This window comes from Papio anubis, chromosome 9 (genome assembly GCF_008728515.1).
Source record: "Papio anubis isolate 15944 chromosome 9, Panubis1.0, whole genome shotgun sequence".
NCBI lineage: Eukaryota > Metazoa > Chordata > Mammalia > Primates > Cercopithecidae > Papio > Papio anubis.
The window spans coordinates 43,845,717-43,866,551 of NC_044984.1; the positions used below are offsets into that span (position 1 = coordinate 43,845,717).

Here is a 20,835-nt window from a genome sequence, read left to right on the forward strand (position 1 = left end):
GGCAGAGAAGATATGATCTGAGGTGCCCAGCCTAGGAACCCACATTTAGGGAATGGCAGAGAAGGGGTGAAAGGAGTAGTAGCTGCTTTGTCACTCACTCAGGATACTTCCTCTCACCTCCTCTCCTTTGGGGATTCGCCGGCTGGAGATGATGATGATTTTGTCCTCTTTGTCAAATGTCACGACTTCGGCCACACAGTTAGGGGCACAGGAATGGTTAATGTACCTGGGTAGAAGGACAGAGTTAGGGATGTCAGGCAACTAACTTGGGAAAATTTTGATTCCTTGTTGTCTATCCCCCAGAGTGCTACTCAGGGACCATTAATTCCCTCCTTCCTCGTCATCTCTCACCTGGCAGGGCCGCCGGTCAACGTAGCATCAATCACATGTTCATTGTTTATTCGGAACATGTAGATGCCTCGATTCTAGAAAGGCAGAGGTTGCAGAAGAAGGGACAAGAGTATCAGAGAGTGGGATCAGGTAGGAGACTCAGGCAGTGGGCTTCTGTTGCATGTTCTTCATTTCTCCTGCCTTTCCCTTCCCCACCACAGCTTTCCTCCTGCCCTCCTGTGACCAATCCTGACCCTTGCTCCTTGGTTGAGTGAGGACTATGCACCACAATGGCCCCTCTGTCAGCTTATACCTGCTCTTCGTAGATTTTCTCCCGCCGGTTGGCCACCTCGTTCCGAATGATGGTGCCAATGTACTCGATAACCATTGTGTGCTTTTCTAGGTCCTTAGCTGCATAGAGCCCCAGGCCCTGGATGCGGGAGCGAGCCAGGTACACGTTGTTCTTCCATTCGGTGCGCAGCCGCCGGTACTGAGATGACTTGGAGTGCACAAACTGCTTGCTGTACGGGGTGTTGGTCTCGCCTGTGAAGGTGCTCTGATATGCCTTAGACATGCTGGTGCTGTTCAGGGTATGGGGCCTGGGAGGTGATACAATCCATGACAAGACAGCTCGCCCTCAGACCAAGTACACACCACCCACCTCCTCCACCACCTCCTGGGATGTGCAACACATCAGTTAGGGGCGTGTGCTGCTGGCAAGCACTGGAAGTGCAGCCTTGGGAAAGGAGTAGAGGCAACTGGGTCTCAGCTCTGGTGAGGAAGCAACTAGCTATAGGGACCCTTCTGACACCCTGGGTGGTACAGAGAGCCCAGGGTGAGGGGTGAAGTGTGGAGGGAGATGGGGGGCACCAATTCCCCTACACTGAGCCTGCTCTCCCATCTCCCACTTCCTACCACTCTCCTGCCAAACCATTCTCAAGGCCATGCTCCTCTGGGAAGTTTTCCGCAAGTAGCCTAGGCCTAGAATTTAAGCTGATGGTTTGCTTGAATGTCTGAATCCTACCTCCTGCACATACCGGAAGCCCTGAAAATGGGGACTGTGCCTACCACGCTGGGCTAGATTTGAATTAAAACTGGCTGTGAACTCACAGCCTAAAGGTGGTATCCTTTCTTCAGATTGTCCCCTTCTCTGACATAACATTGGGCTCTGTGCAGATGGCTCAGTGCAGGGGAATGACGGCTGCCTGGCAGGATACCTTTTACCACCCTAGGGTACCAGCCAAATTCTTGCCATCCCAAAGCAGTGGTTTTCAAATGTTTCTGGTTTTTTTTTATTTAGCAGAAATCTTTGCTTTTTTCTTTAACAAAATGTTGACTGGAACTCCAATACATAAACTAGATGACAATGGAGCTCTTCTGGTTTAATCCAATTTGGGGAAGGAAGAGATATGCATGGGAAGGCCAAGTTCAACCCGTCAGTTTATGTAATTGAGGACTTTTTGGAACACATGCACTCACAGTTTGAAAACCACCATTGCAGGGCATCAAGGACAAGGTTGGCTAGGGATAGAGAGTCTCTGACACTCTACGACAGCCTAGGAGCCACCAAAGACCTTCAAGAAAGCCCTGCTACCACAGATTCTGCCTCCCTCTACCCAGGGACTAAGGTCCCTGGTACACAGAAAGAACAAGGACCCACAGAGGTAAGGATCTGGTCCCAGCTGTGTGACCTTTGCCTAGTCATTTAATCTTTCTGGGTCTCAGTTTTCTCAGCTGTAAAATGGGGGTCATACCACCTGCCCTACCTACCTCATAAGGTTGTTGTGAGGATCAAATGAGATAATGGATGTGAAAACGCTTTGAAAAAAAAAGTATAAAGTGCTATACAAATGTAAGGTTTTATTATTTTTCTATTATATCTTCAACTATTTGTTTTTGACACCAACACTCACGGGGAAGGGAAGGTGACCCTAGCACTCATGGGGTATCTGAGGTTTGGGAGAATCACAGGCCCTCCCGCTGGAAGTAAAACAGGAGAGGAAAAAGGTGACCAGGTCCCTTATATATTTCAGTTTACCCATTACCTCCCCAGGGTGCCCGAGATAATTCTGTCCTATATCCCAAGTGCATCTGAGCAGGTTGGGAGAAGAGGAAAAGGATAACCTACCAATATCTGTGTGCCCTCTAATTAGGAGGTCTAAGAGTGATTCCCCAGTTTCTCCACAAGAACTCTGATCTGTATCCTAAATCCTCATGATGGGACCAGAGGATCCCTATCAACACCCACACCCTCCCTTGGCTCCAGCATCACAAGCTCACCGTTTGTAGTGTGTGAGGATTTTAGGCTCTGATCGGGCACAGCCAGTGGGGTTGATCATGAGTGGCAGCTCCATAAGGGGGTGGCGCCCATAGCGGAATAAATAGTTTTGACAGTTCTCCACCCCGGGCAGCTGTGGGCACAGTTCATACTCACCTTAGCCTGAGTTTTTTTGGGGTGGCCAAAGTTCTCAGTGCCCGCCAAGCCCCCCAGCTCCCAGCCCCTTCCTTACTGATTCAGCTATGCGAAGCACAGCGTGCACCGTCAGGCCAAAGAGCTCCTCGCCCTTCAGATACTCAGGGAAGAGTCGCAGCATGTCAGCCTCTTTTCTCATGGCAGCCACAGGCTCAATGATGCGATTCCAAACGGCTAAGAAGCAGGGAAGAGAGCAGCCCTTAGAGGCAACTTCTGCTAACTGACCTCCAGTCCCTAACCCCAATCCAGAACCGCAGTTGTTTTCTGTGGCCTTCAAGCCTCCCTATCATGAAGGTGTGTTGGTCTTCTGGATCCTCTCTTGGCCTCCTAGTCTCACTGTCTGTTAAGAAGCAGGAGGCTTCCAACCCCAGGGGGTCATCACAGAGCCTTGAGACAGAAACCCAGGGCCCAGTAGACCCAGCATAGGCCATGGAAGGTCCCTAGTGAAAGAACAGGCATGCTTTGGAGTTGGAAAGACTTGCGTTCAGGTTCTAGTACTGGCCATGGGACCCTGAGCCAAAACAGTCATGTGCAGCTTAACAACATTTCATTCAATGAGGAATCATATATACAACAGTGGTCTAGTAAGATTATAATACTGTATTTTTACTGTATCTTTTCTATGTTTAGATGCACATACTTACCATATGTTACAACTGCCTACAGTATTCACTACAGTTACATGCTGTACAGATTTGTAGCCTAGGAGCAATGGGGTATACCACAGAGCCTAGGTGTGTAGTATGCTGCACCATTTAGGTTTGTGTAAGTACACTCTATGAAGTTCACACAATGACAAAATCACCTAACAATGCATTTCTCAGAATGTATCCCTGTCATTTAGCAATGCATAACTGTACTTAAATCTAAGACTCAGTTTCTTTATGTGTAAACTGGGCATAATTGTAGTATAATACTTACCTCATAGGGTTGTATGAACAAAATAAACTACACAAATCACTTAGCTTAGTTTGTGGCTCACAGTACACACTCAAAAAAAGGTACCTGCTCTTACTGTTATTTTATCATTAACACTAAAACTAAAATCAAAGTAATTCTTTTTTTTTTGAGACGGAGTCTTGCTCTGTCGCCCGGGCTGGAGTGCAGTGGCCGGATCTCAGCTCACTGCAAGCTCTGCCTCCCGGGTTTACGCCATTCTTCTGCCTCAGCCTCCCGAGTAGCTGGGACTACAGGCGCCCGCCACCTTGCCCGGCTAGTTTTTTGTATTTTTTGTAGAGACGGGGTTTCACCAGGTTAGCCAGGATGGTCTCGATCTCCTGACCTCGTGATCTGCCCGTCTCGGCCTCCCAAAGTGCTGGGATTACAGGCTTGAGCCACCGTGCCCGGCCCAAATCAAAGTAATTCTGATTTCATCCAGGGAAAAACAACCACAAGGAACTCGGTTAGGATTAGGTTAGGTGAAGCAGACAATAGTCTCAGAACTGTTTCCTTTCGTTCCACTGAGGATAGCAAAAGGAACTAGAATATGTGAGATTAGACAAACAAAATATTTTCAACTACAAGGGAATTTAGAGTGACAGAGAGGCTCAAACACTTTCACTGGGAATTTTCAAGAGACCCCCTGCCTGCCTGAGGTGGGGGAAGGAGGATCACTCACATAGAGGCTACAGGTCCTCTTACAGACACTGTAACAGTGACCCTGGGAGAAACTTTCCCCATACCATATTATCCATTTCAAGGGCCCACCGCTCACCCTGGGGAGAAGCGTCAGTGAAGACCAGGTCCTCCAGGCCCTGCTCGATGACTTTGATTACAAACTCCGGCCGCCCGTTGTTCTCACCAATGGAACAGCGATAGCAACAGCGACGATTGTTGGTGCGGAGGCTCCAATAGATGCGTGTGGCCTCGTAGCCCACGGGATAGAGGGCAGTGGCACTATGAAAGTCAGCCATCTGGTGAGGCAGCAGCTGTCCGATGGCGTGGAACACAAGGCCCCCCACACGGAACATGTGCAGCCGTTCTCCCCGCTGAATGATGCTGGCGATTTGCTTCACCTCATCCCGCTCAATGTAGACCCGCCGGAAGACAGCAAAAGAGCTCAGCTCTTGCTCACAGGGCCCCTTGATCTTATGCATTGGACACAGCATGGTCTTGTCCTTGAAGAACATGCACTTGGCACGGATGGCACAAGCAAAATGGTAGACATTGGGGCAACGCATGCGATTGCAGCTGCTGGTGGCACCAGTTCGCTGGCACAGGGAGCACTTGGTTAGCAGTCCTCGGTGCAGGGCAACCTCCACATTCATTAGTGCCCCGCCCTGGGTCTCATACACCTCCGTGGACCAAAGGGCACAGTTGAGGTGCACCCACAGGTCCAGGTCCAGGTTCAGCAGGCGGGCCGGCCCATCAGTGGCCCCATCACCCTCCTCATGACAGAAACAGCAGCGACGCATGTCTCGAGGTACCTTGTCAGGTCGCAAGGCTGTGCCAAGCTGCTCCATAAACTCTGCCACTTCCCGCTCATCCTCCTGCCGCCCGCTGCCCTTCTGGATGGTCAGCAGCAGCCGCAGCCGCTTCCAGCGCACTCCTTTCCATTTCTTGAGGCGAGGAGGACGCGAATCTTCACCTTCTTCAGGGGGCCGGGCACGGGGCTTGGGTCGGGCTGATTCAGGGGATGAGGCCAGTGGCAGAGGTGAGGGGACAGGTGGCTCAGCCAAGGGTTCGGCGGGAAGTTCAACCAAGGGTTCAGTAGGGGGACTGGCAGGAGAAGGTGCCAAGGGGGAAGGGGGCGGGGAGGGTTCTTCAGGAGGTGGGGCCGAGAGCTGTCGCACATCCAGATTGGAGACATTGTAGGTATAGCTGTGCTGGGTGGGTGGCTCTGGGGCGGGGCTCTCCTGTAGGAGGGTGCCCTGTATCATTAGTGCCAGCTCCTCATCTAACTAGCTCCCTCCTTCCCCTCACCCATATCCCACCCTCCCAAAAGGCCTCCACATTCTTTGCCCTAGGCAGCCCCTTTTTTCTTTTCTTTTCTTTTCTTTTTTTTTTTTTTGAGACAGAGTCTTGCTCTGTTGCCCAGGCTGGATCCAGAGGCACAATCTTGGCTCACTGCAACCTCCGCCTCCTGGGTTCAAGGGATTCTCATGCCTTAGCCTTTCGAGTAGCTGGAATTACAGGCATGCACCATCATGCCTGGCTACTTTTTTGTTTTTGTTTTTAGTAGAGATGGGGTTTTGCCATGTTGGCCAGGCTGGTCTCAAACTCCTGGCCTAAAGTGATTCACTCGCCTTGCCTCCCAAAGCACTGGGATTACAGACATGAGCTACCATGCCTAGCCAGCAGCCCCTTTTTTCTAACACCCACCCCTTTTTCTCCCCTAGACCTACCTGTTTCAGGAGGCTCAAGATGTCTAGTTGGCTCTTGAGGGTATAGCCAGGCAACACTGCATCAAACTGCTTCAGCCAATCAGGGCCAGTGTCTTGGCTCTTGCCTCCCAGACCCTTTTCCTTCCCACCTGCAGAAAGGAGTGGATCAGAGCGTCCCAACAGAATCACTCCCCTCAAGTCCCAAAAGGCTTCCCTGCCACACTCACCAGGACCCTCAGCTTCCCCCTTCTTAGGCTCAGTGCCTGCCCGGGCGGGGCCCTCTGGGAACAGCACCTCATAGGAGTTGGGGATCTTCATGCTTAGCAGCTCTGCCACTGCCACCATCACACCATTCAGGTTCTGCCAGGGCCGGAGAAGGGACGGGAGAAACATGTCAGCCAAGTGTCTGAGGTGAGTTCTACTATCAGCTGGGTGGGGACAAGGACACCTAGAACCCACTCCCCAGGATAGGAGTTCTATCCTGTGTCACTCAGCTCTTTTCACACACTTCCCTCACAGCAGCCTTTCCCAAGCTGCTGTGGGCAATGACGGGAGCTCCACGAAAAGGGGACTACGTCAACTACGTTTAGGAAGTGATGCATGCTCTATCCATGACTTGGAGGCTCATGATACACGTCAGCAAATTAAAAGGACCTGAGGACTCTACTTGTAGTAAAGAAACCCATACTGTCATTTTAACTGTGTTTTCCAACTTTCTTTGACCACAAAAGTCCGTTAATATTTTCAAAACAGCTGACAGAGTCCCACCAAACATGACTGGGGCAACGCTATCATGTAGTACCTGTGGCATTACACACAGAGGCGCTCCTTAGTTGTTGACTTATCTGTCTTTACCATGGGACTATGAGCCCTGTGAGGGCAGGAATCATGCTTCATTTATCCAAATTCCACAGACTCTAGCCCAGGCTTTCACATACAATAGGTACTCAATACATGTTTTTAAACAACTACAATTTTTCTTATCCAAATTCTAGGGACTGCCCTCTGATCAGGTTCCCCTCAGCCTCGAGGTACCCCTAGGACACACCTTGGCTGCAGCAGCAGAGACTGTGAGCATGACTGACACCTCACTTCCTTTGCCCTTTTCCCAAGTTGTAGCAGGCAGCTTTCCAGGGACCTCCAGGTCAAGGGCCCCATAAGGTTTGGTATCTGGGAAGACTGAATGAGAAAGAGGGATTTGTGTAACCCCTGGCCGCCTCTCCCCCAGCTTTGGACAACCCAGGTGAACTGGGCCTGGCCCACATCCAGAGTAGCACATACCTGGGATGCTGGCCCGAGGAATGAGGGGGATGACAGGGGAGAGGGCCCGGTCCTCTTGCTCCCACCGGCCTGAGCCCAGATGAGGGAAACGAGGGGCCTCCTCCCCCAAGATGCTCTCAGGGGATGAAGCTGGCACAATGCTGTCAGGAGAATCGCTATCCTCATCACTCTCCATCCTAGGGACCAAAAGTAGACATTTGTTGCTACAGCCCTGCAGACTCCTCCTCCTAAATCTAGAGATGAATAGATGTCTTACTTGAAATCTGCCATTGGCCAAAGGAAATATGAGGCAACCTGTCCCCCACCCTTGTTCCTCATCCCCATTTCCAGCCCCACTCCTACCTGACATCCTCAGTCTGATTGTGAGGGGGTGTAGGCAAGGCGGCCAGCAGGTCTAGACTCTTCACCTCTGAAGTATCTGAGGGGTGGGTGGGGAGAAGAAAAGTCAGGTGAGGGTGGCCAGGGCTGATGGTACCTTCTCCCAATATTTTAGGCCTAATTAGCATGAGATCTCAGCTATCACGATTAACTGTCCTCCCACCTACCAGTTTGGGACAGACAAGCTATATTTACTGAGTCTGTCCTGCATGCCAGGCACTGGCTTTATTTATTTATTTATTTTTTTCATAGACATGGGGTCCTGTTATATTGCCCAAGCTGCTTTTGAACTCCTGGCCTCAAGCAATCCTCCCATCTTGGCCTCCAAAAGTGTTGGGATTACAGGCTTAAGCTACCATGCCTGGTGGCAGTTGGCTTTAGATACACTCTTTGGAGTTTGTTTAGTCATTTAACAACTCCATTAGGTGAGTACTACAATAGCCATTTTACAGTGAGGAAACTGAGGCTCACACAAGTCAATCAAGTTACGTGGATACAGTAACACAGTTGAATGAATGCAGGAACCAGAATTCAAATCCAGATCAGTCTAGCTCCACACTCACTAAAGCTGGACTGTTCCTTCTATACAAAGCTTCATAAAGATGCTCCCTGCCACCCATCTCCCCTATTGCGTTTGCTCTAGACTCCAAATGTCCATTCTGGTCCCCAAGAAATCAGTCCTGAAGGGGCCCTTCCTACCTCAAGTGCCCTGTTATGTAAACACACAGGACAGCAGGCAACCCACTCATTTCTAAACTGTACAGCACACTAACTGGCTTGGACTCCAGCTACCAAACCCCACCAGGGGTGGCATCTGCTCTTGACTTACCCCTCAGTGCCCCTTCGGTATCCCGGGCAGAGGCAGCATCCTTGGGGTGCTCCCCCAGCTCTTCAGATGGAGTGACACCATTCACCATCTTCTGCTGCACCGATGGGGGTGGGGTGGGGGGCAGCGACGAGGGTGGTGTCGGCGGGTTACTCAGGTTATTCTGGGGGGTGGGGGTGGGGTGTTGTGTGCAAGATGGCATAGGGAGACTGGTATAATCTCCTGGCCCCACTCTACGTCAGCAATTCCCTCAAGTTTTCCATTCCCACCCTCACCTTCCCAAGAACTTCACTATTCCCAAAAAATATTGCCACTTTTCTGACCTTGGTAAGCAGCTGGGAATAGTAGTCAGGGCCAGTGGGCAGTGCCCCACTTCCAAAGGCCCCCCTCAGCTGGCTCTGCCCATTGACTGGGCAGCCACTGCCAAATGGGGCGAAGAGGCTAAAATTGGCGGTGATAGCAGGCTCCGTTAGAGGCAGCAGGGACAGCTCCTACAAGGGGCAAGATGACAAAGTTGAAAACCTGGAGCGTTTGCGTTGCTGTCTTGCACAGCTGGGGGACAGGGTGCCCCCTATCCTGGGATGGGACCAGGGGACTGGCTCCTGGGGGTCACCTGTTTCAGCTGTTTCAGCAAGGCCTCGCTGGCCCTGACCCCGTCCTCCTTCCGCAGCTTCTTTCGGGAGCTCACCAACCTGTCGCTTGCCTTCTGTACCCGCTTGGGCTTCGGTGTCAAAGGCTTCCTTGCTGCTGCATCCTAAGCCAAATAAGCCCAGTGAAGGCTGCTACCCTCCTCCTCAGAGCCCTCATCTCTTCTGTCTGACCCAGGTTCACTCATTCTGCCCCCCCGCTGGCTCTAGGCCCCACTCTACCTGCTCTACTGTAGCCAGAGTACTCACCTCCTTATTGCTGGGGGTACCCTGTAGTTTCTGCTCCAGCCCAGCCAGCTTGCTGTCAATGTGCCCGTTGATCTCAGCTCGCAGCCCCTCGGACCCCCGCCCAGTGCTGAGTTGCACATTCTTTGCCCGGAGTAGCTTCTGCAAGAGCAGATGCCCAGCTTCTGAGCGAGGGCCTGCCAGCAGGAGGTGGTTGCTGGTTCCTGGTGCCCCTATTGGCTCCCCATTGGCCTCCCTCTTCACTGACTGGGCTCCCAGGGCACATGGCTCTTCCCGAGGTTCCTGCTTGATGCTGAGTTGGGGTGCCTCAGGCACCACCTGTCCATTCACCTGGTCCAGATGCCCAGGTACCAGGCTGCTCTGCTCTGGCTTCTGGGTTTCTGCTAGGTTGTCTGGGGGATCCCAAGGTCCCATACCCTTGCCAAACAAGGTATCTGCAAGCTGGGCAGCAGCAGGTGAGACCCTCCCAGGAGGCAGCTCCAAGCTTGGCCCCTGGGGCTTGGGGGTCCCTGGATGGGCAGGAGGGAGCTGGGCCTCAGTGGGAAGCTGGGAGCTGGGGGAAGGTAATTGTGAAGGTCTCTTTGGCTCTTGAGGGCTGGATGGTGGAGGTGTGGGATGGACAGGGCCAAGGACTGGTCCTGTAGATAAGGCTCCTGGTGGGGCAGGGAGCCGGGGTGGGCCCTGAGGTCGAGGCCCTGCCCCTAGCTCCTGGTGGGGGCCTGTCTGTGATCCAGGGAAGCCCCCAAGTTGAGGTTGGCAGCCCAGGAGGCCCTGGAGGGGAGAGGTCTGGGTCCCAGGCTCCTGGTAGGGTGGGGTCTGGCGTACTGCCTGACTCTGCTGCAGCTGCCGCTGCATGAGGAGTGCCTGTAGCTGCTGCTGCTGCTGAGGACTTAAGTGTCGCAGCTGTGGGTTTTTGGCCAGGACTCCTTGGAGCTGTGCTCGAAGCTGACCCACTGTAGGCATGATTCCAACCCCAGGCAGACCCTGCCCAGACTGGAGGACAGGTCCTGGTTTGGGAGGTTGTGGCCCTGTATTATTTTGCATGGGCCGCTCTAGCATGGGCTGTTGGGGGCCCAGAAGGTTCTGGGTCATGGGCCCAGGCTGCTCCCCTAAGGAAACAGAGGGCTGAGCAAGCAGGTGGGGCATAGATGAAGCCTCAGAAGATGATCCACTGCCTAGCTGCCCATGGCTTCCTCCACCTGCTGTGTGGAGCAGGCTAACTTGCTGCTGCTGTTGTCCTGGAAGCCTCAGAGGTGGCTGCAGCTGCAGAGAGCTAGACTGAGGCTGGGGCTGGGGTTGGATAAGCAGAAGTTGTGAGTCCCCAGAGAGTGAGGGCTTTACCTCTCCTGGTTCAGTGGCCATTGACTCAGGGGTAGTTCCTATTGCTAACGACCCTCCCTGATGTGTAGAGGGCCCCTCAGTGACCTCTGAAGAAACAGCCGGGTCTACGGTGTTTTGTTCCTTGCCCGTCAGGAGGAGGGTTGGGCCCAGGGCTCCAGGGCTAGAAAAGTGTTGAAGAGGCTTTGCTGGCATGCCAGGGCCAAGTGCCACCTGCTGCTGCTGTTGTTGCTGAGGAGACAGTAAAGTTCGACTCTGGTTTAAAAGGCCCATCTGCTGCTGCTGCTGCTGTTGTTGCTGTTGCAGCTGTTGCTGTTGCTGTTGTAGCTGCTGTTGCTGCTGTTGAAGCTGCTGCTGCTGTTGCTGTTGTAGCTGCTGTTGTTGCTGTTGAAGCTGCTGCTGCTGTTGCTGCTGCTGTTGTTGAAGCTGCTGCTGCTGTTGCTGCTGCTGTTGTTGAAGCTGCTGCTGCTGTTGAAGCTGCTGTTGCTGTTGTTGAAGCTGTTGCTGCTGAAGTTGCTGTTGCTGTTGTAGCTGCTGCTGCTGCTGCTGCTGAAGTTGCTGTTGCTGTTGCAGCTGCTGCTGCTGCTGCTGCTGCTGCTGCTGCTGCTGAAGCTGCTGTAAAGAGCCCATGGGCTGAGTGCTCAGTTTAGGCTGCCCACTGTGTGACATCAGACTCTGCTGAAGATGGGACAGCCCTGCCATGGACCCTTGCTGTTGGTGCTGTTGTTGCTGCTGCTGCTGCTGGGCTGTGACCAGCCTGTGTCCCATAAGGCCCTGACCCTGCTGTGCCAGCTGGGGGGAACTGAGCACCCGGGACTGGGTCATAAGCACCTGTCTGTGAGGGCCCTGGGGGCCCAAAGCTCCAGGGTGCTGCTGCTGCAACACAGCCACCTGGGCAGGGCCCAGCATGCCCTGGGGCCCCTGGGGTGGTTGAGGGGACAGCTGCTGGACCAGGAGGCCTTGGTGGCTGCTGGGAGGCAGAAGTCCCTGGGGCTTGGGACCCAGAGCTTGGTTTGTCTGTACTCCAGGACCCTGCTGCTGTTGCTGCTGGATTGCTACCTGTCCTAGAAGGTGCTGCTGCTGTTGCTGCTGCTGCAATTTCTGGGCCAGCTGCATGCGTTGCTGCTGCAGCTGCAGCTGCCTTTCCTGTAAAAGTCTTGAATCAGGTCCGAGGCTTCGAAGAGCAAGGTTGCCAGGAAAGAAGCCCCCTGAGGGGCCAGCCAGGGATCCAGCCCCACCAGAATGTTGCTGTTGTTGCTGTTGGGCCAGAGCTGTGTTAAGGAAGGGGCCACCAGGCTGTCCAGGTAGTGCCATACCCCCAGGGGGCAGGCGAAGACCTCCAGCTTGCCCACCCGGAGGCCCCTGTGGTGGCTGCAACCCATGGCCAGGGAGCAGCTGACCAGGGAGCTTGGTGAGCAGCCGGGGACTTTGGGAAGGGCTAAGAGCCAGCACAGCTGAGTGTTGTTGCTGTTGCTGCTGCTGCTGCTGCTGCTGCTGTTGTTGCTGCTGCTGCTTGTTCCGATATTCCGCCATGAGATTAGTGTGCTCCTTCTGCTGTTTCCGGACCTAACGCGGGAGGTCGGAGAGGTCAGGCTGGGGCAGGCTCCCCCCATGCCATCCCTCTTCCCTGCCTTCTAGGTGCTAGGCTGAAGTTTGCTTTCCCCCACCTGATCCAGCTGTTTCTGGATCTTGCTCTGCTGCTCTGTAACCAGCTTGAGCTTCTCAGCATCAGCTTCTGGGAACTCACGGCCAGCTTTTTTGGCAGTGCGCTGCTTGGCACACAGAGCCTTCCGGGACTTGCGGTGTACACCAATCTGCTCCTCTAGCACCTTCAGCTGCATCTGTAGGAGCTGCTGGGTATGGAACAGCCACTCCTCATACTGCCGCTGGTCAGCTTCATCTGGGAAAAGAAGCTGGGTGTCAGGACCTGCAAAATGGTAATCCCAATCCCTTTTCCTCCATATGTCCCAAACCACTTCCCTGCACCTTCCTCCCATGCCCCATACTCACTGATCACTCCCTGAGCAAAAGTGGGCGGGTTGGGACGAGGTTGGGAGGGATCACCAGCACTCCGCTCCTGCAATGAGAGAGACTGCTAAAGGGTCATTGTTTCCTGCTAGGCCCTAAGAAGGATGCCCCAATGGCATAAGACACAAATTCCTACTCCCACCTGACCACTTACCTGGCCACTCCCAGGTGCCACATGGTTCTGCAGATCACTGCCGGGTCCCCCCGAGAGCCTCTGGGCTAACAGAGACACCTGCTGTCTGGAGTCCACCAAAGCACAGAGGATAAGTGTTGGCAATAAGAAAGTTGGAAGGCAAAGAGACGTGGGACAAGTAGGGAGGGCGGCCAAGAAGGGGTGTGACTGGGAAAGAAAAGGGCCAAACCCATTCCGGCCCTGAGTCTTACCTGTTCATACCAGGTGCCACCCCAATGCTGCCCTGAGCCATCACTTTCTTGATGCCTTTCAAAGCCACCATCTTGGCCTTTGCAATAGGATCAATGATATCTTCTGCAGCAAATTTGTCCAGGTCTGGAAAGGGGAGAACCAAATGAGCTGGGCTATGGGGCCAATGCTTCACTGAATATCTGCGATTCCTTTCAACATCCTGACCTCAACCACACCAGGCAGAACAATGGCATGGCAAGGCAGAAAGAACACTGAATTAGGAGCCAGTCTGCCTGGGAGAATCAGCTCTAATTCACAGGACAAGTGGTCCTGTTTTAACTTGCACTGTGCTAGAAAAAGTGGCTCCGTAAATATTTGTTGAGTCAACCTGCATTATTTCACCTCAGTTTACCCTTTTATTTGATACAGATGATGATCCCTACTCCGTCTACCTCAGAGGTGTTAAGAGGATCAAACGTGACAAGAATATAAGTACACTTTGTAACTTGGAAAGCATTCTTCAAATGCAATGTTCTTAGTGCAACTAGCACAGCCCAAGAACCCAAGATGCTGGCACTGTTGCAAAGCCCTAGATTCCAGAGCTGTTTTGGGTACCTGTAGTCCACTCTCCTGTCTGTCTAGAATGCTGGGCAAAAAAGAAGAAACAACCAACTATCAAAAAGTTAAATCTTCCTAAAATCCCACACTTTGTGTATTTCTCCACTGCTCAGAAAACTTAACTGAGCACCCACTTTTTCTCCTTCCTTTTTTTTTTAAAGATAGAGCCTTGCTCTTTTCACCCAGGCTGGAGTGCAATGGTGCAGTTTCAGCTCACTGCAACCTCTGCCTCCTGGGTTCAAGCGATTCTCCTGCTTCAGCCTCCCGAGTAACTGTGATTATAGGCACCCACCACCAAGCCCAGCTAAGTTTTGTATTTTTAGTAGAAACGATGTTTCACCATGTTGGCCAGGCTGGTCTGGAACTCCTGACCTCAGGTGATCCACCCACCTCAGCCTCCCAAAGTGCTGGGATTAAAGGTGTGAGCCACAGCACCTGGCCAGAGTTCCCACTTTCTTAAGGACTAACCAAACTCCCTCTCCTGGAATTCTGAGGCAGTAAATAGTTAAGAGGAGTACCGACCAGACTTCAGATCTAGCTCTGCTAGCTGCTGTGTAATCTTGGACAAGTTACTTAACCTCCACTTCTGTTTCCTCTTCTGTAATCAAAGATAATAACAATATCTATTTAATGAGTCTGCTGTAATGATTAAATTGGACAAAAAGTGTGAAGTGCTCAGTAAACTGCTTGGCAAATAGTAATTACTCAATAAATGGTATTATAATTTGAGGTCTTTTTCAATCTGGCCCCCATATTACCTCACCAAAATTATGTCACTTACTTCACACTAAACAGTTTACTCCAGCCTAACTAATTCACTCACTGTTCTTAAAACACCCCATAGGTTTTCCCGCCATTACAGCCTCAATGAACTTTTTCACCTATCCCAATTTTTTTTTTTAAAAGACAGAGTCTCGCTCTGTTGCCCAGGCTGGGGTGCAATGGCATGATCTCAGCTAACTGCAACCTCCACCTCCTGGGTTCAAGCAGTTCTCCTGTCTTAGCCTCTCGAGAAGCTGGAACTACAGGCATGCACCACCACACCCAGCTAATTTTTATTTATTTATTTATTTATTTTTGAGATGGAATTTCGTTCTTGTTGCCCAAGCTGGAGTGCAATGAGGCGATCTTGGCTCACCAAAACCTCTGCCTCCTGGGGTCAAGCAATTCTCCTGCCTCAGCCTCCCAAGTAGTTGGGATTACAGGGATGCACCACCACGCCTGGCTCACACCCAGCTAATTTTTGTATTTTTAGTAGAGATAGGGTTTCATCATCTTGGCCAGGCTGGTCTTGAATTCCTGATCTTAAGTGATCCACCTGCCTCGGCCTCCCAAAGTGCTGGGATTACAGGCATGAGCCATCGTGCCCGACCTCAACTGCTTTTTTTTGCACCACTACTCTTCAAAGTCCTAAGCTTTCAACTTCACTACAGCCACAAAGGCTCTGCTACTTAGGCTTCATTCATACATTTATTCCATTTATTCAAACATCTGCCATATGCCTAGTATATGCCAGAACTGTTCTCTCTTCTTAAAAGCTACAGTGTTTCTGCCTCTACCACTAGTATGATATTTAGCCAAAGTTCCTTGTGTCCCATCTTAAGTAGGGATTATTTGAGGTCTCTAGCCTCAGTGCCCATTTAGTGATAACAACGATCACCCTGAGTAACTTGGCTATGTTACTAGCCGAGGTTACCTGTATCTGGGAAGAAGCTGTTTGCCAGCTGCTGCTGCATTGCCAGTTGCTGTGGCTTCATGCACATGGAAGGTGGCATGGTGCCCACGGGCTTCTGTGATAGCACTGGCTGTGAACTCTGCTGGGGTACCAAGCCTGCCTGCCCTCCATGCTGCCCACTTAGCATATGCCCTTGATTGGACACCATAGCCATGGATGGAGCCACGCGCTGTTGGAGGGCATGAGCTGGTGGCTGGGTAGGCATCAGTGGTTGGGGCAAGCCTGGCTGTCGGGCACCTCCAAGACCCAGGGAAAGCTGCTGCTGGGACCCAGCCAAACTGGGAGAAGAACCCTCATGTGGCAAAGACATGGCCTGGGCAGGGCCTGGTGCAGACAGTAGGGAATGCTGCTGCTGCTGCTGTTGCTGCTGTTGTTGGGCAGGCTGCAACTGTGCTGAAAGTTGCTGCTTCTTCTGCAGCTCCTTCTTCTCATGCTCCAACAGGTCCTCAATGAGCAGGGGTAACTCGCTGGCTACCAGTGAGCTCTCCATCTTGTCTAGCTCATCCCCAGATGCTACAGGTCCACCAGGCAAGGTCAAAGCCCCACTCTCGAGCTCAAACTTTTCTAGCAGGGAGGATCCTCCTGGGCCACTCAGTGGGCTGGGGGTCAGCAGGTGAGCTGGTGGTCCTCCTGTGGCCCCAAAGGAGCCCTTCTCAGCTGTGTGCCCACTGCTAGAAAATGGCCCTGTGCCCATCCGGGTATCCCGGCTGCCCATCACGCTCTGTCCTGGCTTTAGCCCCAGGCCAAGGGAATTGGCAGCAGGTGCGGGCTCTACCTTGGGGGTAGCAATGGTGAACTGGCAAGGGGAAGGGTGGCGTCCACCCTCCTCCACCTTAGGCTTCACCTCAGGGAGCACAGATGCCAGGCGGGGCTCAGAGGCATCAGCAGCAGGAGGAGGGCGCTCCTCAGGGCCCAAGGGTCCTGGCTCCACCCCACGCAGCAGGGCCTCCCGTTCAGCCTTCTCATTAGCTGATTCTACCAGCCTCAGGTGCTCATTGAAGATGTCCTTCTTGTCCCCAGTGTCCAGCTCAGGATCAGTATATGCCAGCAGGTCAAACTCATCACCATTGAGCAGGTCATCCAAGTGGGGGTCATTCGTCTCCAGGTTTTCTAAGGTGCCCAGTTCATCATCACCCTTGGCCACATCCACACCCAGACCCAGGTGAGCAAGCTCTTCATCATCCTCTAGGGCCTTGTGGGCATCAAAATCATCATCCAGCTCGGGATCCTCACAGGGCAACTTCCCAGCTTCCAGGGCCAGAGGAGTGGGGCGGCCAAGCTCAGTGCTCGAGGCAGGTCGGCTGACCAGCTCCAAGCCAGTTGGCAGGGTAGGACCCTTGGTGTGGGGTGTCGGATGTAGACTGTTGTTCAATTCAGGGGCCGGTGGGGCTGAGGGTTTCTGTGGGGGAAGACCTGATACCGCCAGGCCCCGAAGCCCTTCAGGAGCCAGTCGGTGGGGGTCCTCACTTACAGGGTAAAAACGGGGTCTCTGAGGTGGGCCCTGACCAGGAAACGGAGTGCCCCCAGGTCCCAGTCCTTTCTGTACATTGTGCCGCAGCTCAATGAACTGGGCAGGACCAGCTGGACCAGGCACTGGTTCACCAGGGCCTGGCAGACGGGTGGGAATTCCCGCCAATGGGGAACCTAGAGCTTGGCGGCCAAGTTCAGGTACAGGAGTTGATGGAAAGCGAGCTGACATGGCAAATCGCATGGAGGTTGCTGCTGTTGCCTGTTGCTGCTGCCACAGTTGTTGCTGTTGCTGCTGTAAGGGCAGGGACCCAGGATAGGGTGCTCGCTGATAGAAAGCTTGGGAGCCTCCTACCAGTTGCCTGGAAGAATATACAGTAGTCAGTGAGATGAAATCAGATGAAAAGGAGCAAGAACATAGGCTTACGGCAGTGAGGAAGGATAGAATTAATGCAGTGAGGAAGAAATGGAATGAGGAAGAAGAGAAAGTGATACTGGAAAAGGATTAGTGCTACAGGAAAATCACAAGAGCGTGCGACAGTGATAAAATTCATACCCCTTGGTTTACCCCCAGGGAACCTCCTGGAGTCTCACCGGCTGTTCACATCCATAGAGGAAGGCGTGGCTGGTGGAGGTGGCCGGGAGAGTCGGTCATCGCCAGGGAAGGACCCTTGCCCCAGGATGGGGCCACTCAGCTTGCCTGGGGGCAGCCCCACAAGGTTGCTCTTGTCCTAGAAGAGACAAGGTAGATGAAGGTGGGGCAACCTTCAGTTTCCTGGCCCCACTATCCCTTGTCACTCTACCTACCTGAGTCCCAGCAAAGGCGGTCTGGCCTCGACTCAGCTGCTCAAAGGCAGGGCTGCTGGGCTCAGCACCCCAGCTGCCTGGAGGTCCCACTGCTCCTGCAGCTGCTGCAGCTGTTTCCTTCTCCTGCCGCAGCGTGTTGCGCTGGATCTGCTGCCGAATCAGCAGCTCTCGTAGTCGCTGGCGCTGTGCAAAAAAAAAAAAAGCAGAAGAGGAATAAGCCCATTCTACTCTAATCATGGGGCTGACCCAGAGACAGCAGTGATATGTGGGGCTTAGCTCCACAGTATCAACTTACTTGCCGTTGCTTCTCCAGCTCTGTTTGGCTAAGGCCGGACATGCCTGGGTCCTGGGTACCTGGGAGTTCAGGTGTCGCCAAAGAGCTACCCATTCCAGCCCCTGGGTCTTCTCGCTTTTCGACAGGAGAGGTGATGCCTGATCGCTGTGAGGCTCCATGGGACAGGTAGGGGAGGGATCCATCGGGTGCAGGTGGTGGCAGAACTGACGGGGGGCGTAGCGGGGACAGCCCATAGCTCTCCCCTGTGGACCCGCTGCTGGGCCCCAGGGGGCTGCCCGATGGGTGGAAGTTCCCTGTGGCTACTGCGTAGTTTGTGCTTTGAGGCTTGCCCAAGGTGGGGCCGGGCCCAAAATGGCTGTTGATCCCATGGGGTGGCGGGAGACCAGGCTGAGGGACAGGGGGCTTTAGGGAAGGCTCCCCTACCGCCTGAGGGAAAGTGAAACGCATGGGAGAGGGGGTGCCCACAAATGCTCCCGTCCCAGGGGACCGGACAAAATTGGGGGGCTGCCCACTTGGGACCTTGGTATGGAGCTCACCTGCCGGCCCCGAGGGCAGGGCTGCTGGGAAACCCCCAGCCCCCAGCGAAGTGTGGGCTAGAGACCCAGCCTTAAAGGCAACTTCAGGGGGCTGGGGTCGGGGTGGCTTATGCAATGGGGCAAATGGGTCACGGGACTGAGGGCGTGAGGGTGGGCGAGAATAAGGGTCAGGGGACTGGAAGCGAGGGGTAACGGGGGATGGGCAAAAAGCTTCAGCAGACAGAGGACGGGGTGTCAGTGGAGACTGGGAGCTGGACTGGGACTGAGGACTGGCAGGCACTCGGGAGAAAGGGTCGGAAGGCAGTGAGCGAGGGGGCAGAGCACAGCAGCTCTCAGGTGGCGGAGGCTGGGGCCGAGGAGTCAATGGGGGCTGAGCATAGGGGTCAGGGTAGGAGCCAGTGCGAAAGATGTCCGGGTGACTTGGAGGAGAAGGGGCCAAAGCCTGGGCAGGGGGTGGGTCCTGGGGCCTTAGGCCCAAGCCCGGGCTCTGGGGCTCTACCTGAGATGCCCGAGGGGTCAGGGGGGCTTTGAAGACATCAGGTGTCTTTAACTCCAGGCCACCCAGGTGGGGGCCTGAGGAGGGTGAGTCAACAAAGCCCAGGTTTGGGGGCCCATAGCTAGGAGAGGATGCCCCAAGCTCTTCCTTCTTCACCTCTAGAGCCTTCCGGGACTCCCCAAAAGGTGGGGGCGAGAGCAGGGGCTCGGAAGCCTTGCCTCCCCCTACCCCAGGGCTCTCAGGCACAGCCAAGTTATCCAGCGAGGGGCAGCGGGGTTTGAGGAATGGGTCAGGTGTGGAGGGCTGGTGTCGGGGGGTGCCAGGTGGGGTAGTGTGGAATTCCCCTGGCTGGCCAGTCCCAGGACGAGATGAGGCGCCCAGCATCGGGGGCTGCGCAGGGGCCCCCGTCGGACTAGGATAGGGGGGATAGGTGGGTGGTGCCGTGGGGAAGCGGGGCTCCAGGGGATAGGCGGGGGTCAGTCCAAAGGGGTCCTGTGAAGGCACTTGGGCGGGCACCTGGGGTGGGAGCTTGAGAAAGAGCTCACCAGGCGAGTCAGGGCCGGGCACCGAGCCCGCCGGCGGCTTCAGGAACCCGTCCGCAGAGGTAGACAAGCCGGCGGGGGTAGCGGGGCTGCCAATGAAAATGGTGGGGGCAGCAGCCGGGGGCGGGCTGCCCAGTGCCCCTGGCTGAGGGGGAATGCGGAGATGTAGGGCCGGTCGGTCAGTCTTACGGGCTACGTCGCCCACCTTGGTCTGCTTGTTGATCTGGCTCTCAGCCTGCTACAGGAGGAGACCAGGCACAGGGCAGTCAGGCTGCTGCAGGCAGGCCCCACAGCCCTCCACCCTCAAGAGAGGCCACCCACTAGAGGACTGCTACACCCCAGCCCAGCCCCACTCACCTTCTGCACCTTGTTGATGCGGTGAGCTGCCCGATTATCTTTGGCCTTTTGCTGAGAGATACAGGACACAGCCTTAGGGCCTAGTGCTTGGTCTCATGCCCCGCCCCCATACTGTACAGTGTTTTCACACTCCCTACCCAGAAGCTGATCCCTTCGGGCCCAGCTGCTTTAGGAGTGGGGAGTGGAAAGAACTGAAGTAAATTACCCAAAGATCCCTTCCTCCCTCTCAGTTCTCATGCTAACCCATGCTCCTTTCTGTCTCACCAGGTAGGGGGCTTTGTCAGCTGCTGGAACCTTTCTCCAGAGCTTCATAATTTGTTTGCAACGGCTTGACCAGTCTGGAGGGCAGAGGGAGTGAGTCAGAGGAGACTTGGCAGGCGACCCTTCCACCTGCCATGTTGCCAGGCTGTCTCCTTTGCCCTCGTCCCACAGGTACCTGGGTAATCTTGCTTGAGATTAGGAAAATTAATGTTGGCATAGAGCACGGGTGAGATGGTGGACAGCTGGCCCAACTCCTCATCCTTCTCCCAGCGCTGAAGACTCCGCTGGTTATAGGAGAGTCCGTCGCCCTCACCCTCCGTGGTGGGGGTTGTGGGGGTGGAGGGCGTGGTGCCACCTGAGCCTGTCCAGGGGCTGTCGGGCTCACCGGGTTCCGGGCTAAAGAAGCCCCCGCGCTCCCTGGGGCGCAGGGGCAGAGAGTCACAGGGCGCAGGGATGCCAAGTCCCACCCCAGACCAACTGCCCAGAG

The 20,835-nt window shown here is 54.2% G+C and overlaps 1 protein-coding gene across 1 annotated transcript in view; it reads right to left on the reverse strand.

Annotated features, from left to right (window-relative positions):
- The window catches only part of KMT2D (lysine methyltransferase 2D), a 42,076-nt gene that overhangs the window by 2,940 nt on the left and 18,301 nt on the right, over nucleotides 1-20,835 (reverse strand). The window contains exons 29-55 of the mRNA XM_017945846.3: nucleotides 20,524-20,765; nucleotides 20,352-20,425; nucleotides 20,088-20,138; nucleotides 18,157-19,968; nucleotides 17,862-18,044; nucleotides 17,649-17,785; nucleotides 15,549-17,416; nucleotides 13,255-13,378; nucleotides 13,025-13,109; nucleotides 12,853-12,919; nucleotides 12,510-12,742; nucleotides 11,332-12,408; nucleotides 9,508-11,232; nucleotides 9,225-9,365; nucleotides 8,935-9,102; nucleotides 8,615-8,774; nucleotides 7,750-7,825; nucleotides 7,408-7,583; nucleotides 7,175-7,305; nucleotides 6,354-6,486; nucleotides 6,148-6,275; nucleotides 4,518-5,658; nucleotides 2,841-2,977; nucleotides 2,611-2,741; nucleotides 644-929; nucleotides 352-425; nucleotides 118-226 (exon numbers count right to left, since the gene is read on the reverse strand). Coding sequence (XP_017801335.2) covers nucleotides 118-226; nucleotides 352-425; nucleotides 644-929; nucleotides 2,611-2,741; nucleotides 2,841-2,977; nucleotides 4,518-5,658; nucleotides 6,148-6,275; nucleotides 6,354-6,486; nucleotides 7,175-7,305; nucleotides 7,408-7,583; nucleotides 7,750-7,825; nucleotides 8,615-8,774; nucleotides 8,935-9,102; nucleotides 9,225-9,365; nucleotides 9,508-11,232; nucleotides 11,332-12,408; nucleotides 12,510-12,742; nucleotides 12,853-12,919; nucleotides 13,025-13,109; nucleotides 13,255-13,378; nucleotides 15,549-17,416; nucleotides 17,649-17,785; nucleotides 17,862-18,044; nucleotides 18,157-19,968; nucleotides 20,088-20,138; nucleotides 20,352-20,425; nucleotides 20,524-20,765 — 10,669 coding nt within the window. The remainder of the gene's footprint in view (nucleotides 1-117; nucleotides 227-351; nucleotides 426-643; nucleotides 930-2,610; nucleotides 2,742-2,840; nucleotides 2,978-4,517; nucleotides 5,659-6,147; nucleotides 6,276-6,353; nucleotides 6,487-7,174; nucleotides 7,306-7,407; nucleotides 7,584-7,749; nucleotides 7,826-8,614; nucleotides 8,775-8,934; nucleotides 9,103-9,224; nucleotides 9,366-9,507; nucleotides 11,233-11,331; nucleotides 12,409-12,509; nucleotides 12,743-12,852; nucleotides 12,920-13,024; nucleotides 13,110-13,254; nucleotides 13,379-15,548; nucleotides 17,417-17,648; nucleotides 17,786-17,861; nucleotides 18,045-18,156; nucleotides 19,969-20,087; nucleotides 20,139-20,351; nucleotides 20,426-20,523; nucleotides 20,766-20,835) is intronic.